Source organism: Nuphar pumila, chromosome 8, assembly GCF_984573655.1.
Source record: "Nuphar pumila chromosome 8, dmNupPumi1.hap1.1, whole genome shotgun sequence".
In the NCBI taxonomy this organism is placed as follows: Eukaryota; Viridiplantae; Streptophyta; class Magnoliopsida; order Nymphaeales; family Nymphaeaceae; genus Nuphar; species Nuphar pumila.
Window position 1 is genome coordinate 68,870,053 of NC_143256.1, and position 4,923 is coordinate 68,874,975.

Genomic DNA, 4,923 nt, shown 5'->3' on the forward strand with positions numbered 1-4,923 from the left:
ATTGATATTTACTGTGTAACAATTCATGTGCAGCACGAGGTTTGAGCCACAAGAAGTAGTACGGGAGATTAGGAATTCACTTCTTCAACATCTACCAGGACCAGTTGCTCAATGGAAAGAGTACCCAAAGGAGGTATTAGACAGATTGTGGTCCTCATTCATGGTATACAGTTGTTCCTCATAGTTAATGTGTTTCATATTTAATTTATTTAAGCAATGTCTACTAACTTTCTGAAAATATTTGTAGGCTTCGAATCGCTTTGCAACTACGGTGGAAGAAAATGATGCAAGGAAGGTGTGGCAGAAGGTGGCTGCCAATCGATTTGCAGACATGCTGCACACTATGAAGACTGCAGCAAAAAAAGCATCTGGCGTAGTAGATGATCCATTACTGTGGAAGGGCCATGGTCCTATTACTATCAGGAGAGATTACTGGGATGAAATGTGCGATATGTGGGCGGGAGATGCATTTAAAAATCGCTCTGCGAAGGCTTCACAAAATCGATCGAAGATGCCCGAAGCCCATCTACACACAGGTGGATCTAAGACATTTGGGAGCCACCTAAAGAAAATGGTAACTCATCAATATATAATATTAATTTTATAAGTATAGTTGCAAATTTGTGTACTAAATCTTTTGTCATTTAACTTCGCAGGAAGCAGAAAAAGGAGGCAGTGTACCATATAAGGATGTGTTTGTAGAAACACATAAACGGAAGACCACGGGAGTCTTCGTATCAGAGAAGGCGAGAACGACAACGGTATGTATTAATTCTATTAATAATCATTGCAATATATATGCAAGTCATCATAATGTTATCATTAATTATTAATGAATACTTTAAACATTATTTTGTAGGAGGCATATGAGCAACAAATGGTAGAGCGATATGGTGAAGACGCTACTCAGCATCCATCATTTGATCCTACAGCATGGGTGACTGCAGCAGGTGAACCCAAAAAAGGTCGCGTGTTCGGGTTTGGGAGTAATATGAACACTTCACCAGTTATTGGTTCTTCCAGTTACGGCTCACCAACTTCTTGCGCCGACATAAGCTCCAAGCAGCCGACTATTCTTTCCGGTGATGATGTGCGCGAGATCATTAATGAATCACTGAATAACTACTTCCAATACACCGTCGCCCCCTTTCTCCGAAATGAGATCAAGGCCGCTGTTCAGGATAGGGGATCTTCGATTCCAGGTCCCTCTCAGGTATAATCACATATATAGTTTTTTTGACTATCTTAAAGCACATCTGAGCATGGTAGAATCACATATAGAGTTTTTCTAGATGCCTTAGAACACATATGAACATGCTATAATCACATATTCAATTTTTTTACTGCCTTAGCACACATATGAGCATGATAGAATCACATATATATATATTTAACTTTTTGTCTGTCTTAGAGCACATATGAGCATGATAGAATCACATATAAAGTTTTTTTGATTGCATTAGAACACATAAGCATGCTATAATCACATATTCAGTTTTTTTACTGCCTAAGAACACATATGAGCATATTATAATCACATATTCTGTTTTTTGACTGCCTTAGCACACATATGAACATGCTATAATAACATATAGAGTTTTTTAACTGCCTTAGAACACATATGAACATGTTATATATCATTTATGATAGAATCACATATAAAATTTTTGGCTTTGCCTGCCTTAGAGCACATATGAGCATGCTATATTCACATATTCAATTTTTTTACTGCCTTAGCACACATACGAGCATGATCGAATCACATATATAGTTTTTTGCTTGCCTTAAAGCACATCTGAGCATGGTAGAATCACATATAGAGTTTTTTTATATGCCTTAGAACACATATGAACATGCTATAATCACATATTCAATTTTTTGACTGCCTTAGCACACATATGAGCATGATAGAATCACATATAGAGTTTTTTTATTGCTTTAGATCACACATGAGCACATGATAGAATCACATATAGTGTGTAATTTATTTCATTATATTTTGTTTATCAATACTGATTGTTCTTTTCTTGTGTAGGCTGCTAGCGATAATCAGGGTAGTGGAGCTGAAGGGACAGATAAAGACAATGAACAAGAAGACGCACAAAATCTTGGCGATGATTAGAGGACTGTGTTGAAGAAGTTCTATTTTTTTTATTTTTCCTAATTGTAATTGTTGAATTGTAAATAATTAAACTTCTTAGTTTTAAGGTGGAACGATTAATTATTATAGATACTTGTTATATGAATTTTTTTGTGTGGTTTGTTTTTTATTTACAGGAAATATAAATTGTACAGGAAATATAAATTGTACAGTTCTCCGTAATTAATTTTTAAATAAATTTTTTTTGAATTTTTTTCGTTTTTGCGACGGATTAGCGACGGATGATTCTGTCGCTATTCATATTAATCTAGCGACGGCTTAGCGACGGAATTAAATCCGTCGCCACGCCGCGGTCGCCGTTTAGTACCGGCGGATTGGCGACGGAATATAGCGCTCGTTATTCCGTCGCAATTAGCGACGGACTTGGCGACGGAATTATTCCGTCGCCAGTTAGCGTCGAAATATTCGCGACGTAAGCATACTGTCGCCGCGTTGTCGCTAATCCGTCGCTAACATGGTTAGCGACGGATTAGCGACGGAAGGTGGTCGTCGCTAATCTACTGCTCTGTTGTAGTGCCAGCTCGGTTTTTTCCTCTATTATTTTCATTTGAAGTTCTAAATTCCGACTAGGACTTCATTTTGAATCCAACGCTCGTGTTGGAAACCAATCATTTTTTTAGAAATTCGAGTTTTCAAAACTCGAGTTTCTCTTTTATCTTTTATTTTCTGAAGATCCGAGTCCCAGCTCGGGTTTTTCCTCTATTATTTTCATTTGAAGTTCTAAGTTCCGACTAGGACTTCCTTTCGAATCCAACGCTCATGTTGGAAACCAATCATTTCTTTAGAAATTCGAGTTTTCAAAACTCAGGTTTCTCTTTTATCTTTTATTTTCTGAAGATCCGAGTCCCAACTTGGGTTTTTCCTTTATTATTTTCATTTGAAGTTCTAAGTTCTGACTAGGACTTCCTTTTGAATACAATACTCGTGTTGGAAACCAATCATTTCTTTAGAAATTCAAGTTTTCAAAACTCGGGTTTCTCTCTTATCTTTTATTTTCTGAAGATCCGAGTCCCAGTTTGGGTTTTTCCTCTATTATTTTCATTTGAAGTTCTAAGTTCCGACCAGGACTTCCTTTTGAATTCAATGCTCGTGTTGGAACCAATCATTGCATTGAAATTTCGAATTTTTCAAAACTCAAAACTTTTCTTTTATCCTTTGTTTTAAAAGATCCGAGTTCCCACTCGGGCTTTCCCTTTTCATTCACTTGAAGTTCCGAGTTCCGACTAGGACTTCCTTTTGGATCCAATGTTCACGTTGGGACCAATTGATTGCATCGAAAATTTGAGTTTTCCAAAACAAAATTTCTCTCTTATCTTTTTATCTTGAACATCTGGGTTTCGACTCGGGTTCTCTTGTTTATTTCATCTTTCTTTTTTAGATACACGAGTCCCGACTTGGACTCTCTTCTTTTTCAAAAACCCCAACTGCCAGGCGGGACCTTCTTTCAAAATTCAGCCTTTCGGCTAATCCATTTCAAATTTTAAAATTCAGGTTTATTCTCTTTGAAAATCCTTATATGCCCTTTCAGGATAAGGGATAAACCTGATGCCTCCTGCTGACGAGGTATTTCTTTCTTTCCTTTCCCCTTCAGGTTAAGGGATAAACTTGATGCCTCTTGCTAACGAGGTATTTCTTTCCTCCTTTCCCCGTTCAGGATAAGGGGATAAGTCCTGAAAGCAGACCACATACAGTTAAAACTATGATGGTCCATTAATTTTCACCAAGGATCCTTGATTCCTCAATTCTTTTTTAAAATCTAGCTCTCTTCAAAATCCGGTCCTCGCACCGGTAACCTTCTAAATTCAGTGTTCTGATCAAATTCTTTCCTTTTTCAAAATTCAAGTTCTGACTTGAATCTGATATATTTCCAAAAGATCCAGCATCTCGCTGGTCATGTATTTCCAAAAGATCCAACTTTCGTTGGTCACGTATTTCCAAAAGATCCAAACTTTTGTCACATATTTCCAAACGTTCCAGCTTTTCGCTGGTCATGTATTTCAAACATTTCAGCTTTTGCTGGTCATGTATTTCAAACGTTTCAGCTTCTGCTGGTCATGTATTTCAAAGGTTCCAGCTTTTGCTGGTCATGTATTTTCAAAATCAAAGATTGTAACTAAATGTCTCATCAAAATCTATATTGGGTGATTATTTCACAAAGAATTCGTGAAAACTTTGCCAATTTGCTAAAAGCATTTGTTGATTCTAAAAATCTGACTACACAAAAAGAATTTTTCTCAGATTACCTCTAGTATTCCTTCCAAAAAGGCGAAACTTTTTGCGAAAAAGAGGTAAAATTCAAATTCTTTTCCTGTTGATCAACCAAAAGGACGTAAGAAATGTCCTCGATATGATTTGTGAAAGAAATATTCAATGATGTTGAAAAGACAGAAGCAAATTGATATTGATCATGGCTATGGCGCATGTTTTAAGACGACTTTCTGGCAATCAGGCAGTGGAAATATCTTGAGCTATAAAAAGCATCCACTCAACCCATGTCTTCACATTCATTTAAAAGTTGCAATCAAATATTTGCAAAAGGGATCTCTCAACTGTCGTCAAGATGAAGACGAATACGCGAGCTAGACTCCCGGGACCAAAGAAGATTTGAATCATCTCCGAGATGAAGGAGTTTGTAAAGGATCCTTCCATGGAAAGTTCAGATCACCGTCGAGATGAAGGCGAGTGCGATGAACCTACCAACAAACCCTAAATGATATTTGATTTCTGCTATCATTTAAAGACCTTTTTGAGCCAATACCATC

The 4,923-nt window shown here is 37.0% G+C and overlaps 1 protein-coding gene across 1 annotated transcript; it reads left to right on the plus strand.

Moving 5' to 3' along the window:
- Window positions 1-950: 950 nt before the first annotated feature.
- On the plus strand, window positions 951-2,267 carry LOC149829964 (uncharacterized). The gene is made up of 2 exons (XM_090015659.1): window positions 951-1,213; window positions 2,036-2,267. Exons 1-2 carry the CDS (start codon window positions 992-994, stop codon window positions 2,120-2,122), a joined length of 309 nt encoding a protein of 102 aa, XP_089871785.1. The 5' UTR covers window positions 951-991; the 3' UTR covers window positions 2,123-2,267.
- Window positions 2,268-4,923: the final 2,656 nt, after the last annotated feature.

Bases quoted from the DNA above. Each gene is read 5' to 3' on its own strand.
- LOC149829964 (XM_090015659.1), top strand. From the start codon at position 992: ATGAACACTTCACCAGTTATTGGTTCTTCCAGTTACGGCTCACCAACT. The intron at 1,214-2,035 runs GTATAATCACAT...TTTCTTGTGTAG, and splicing joins CGATTCCAGGTCCCTCTCAG to GCTGCTAGCGATAATCAGGG.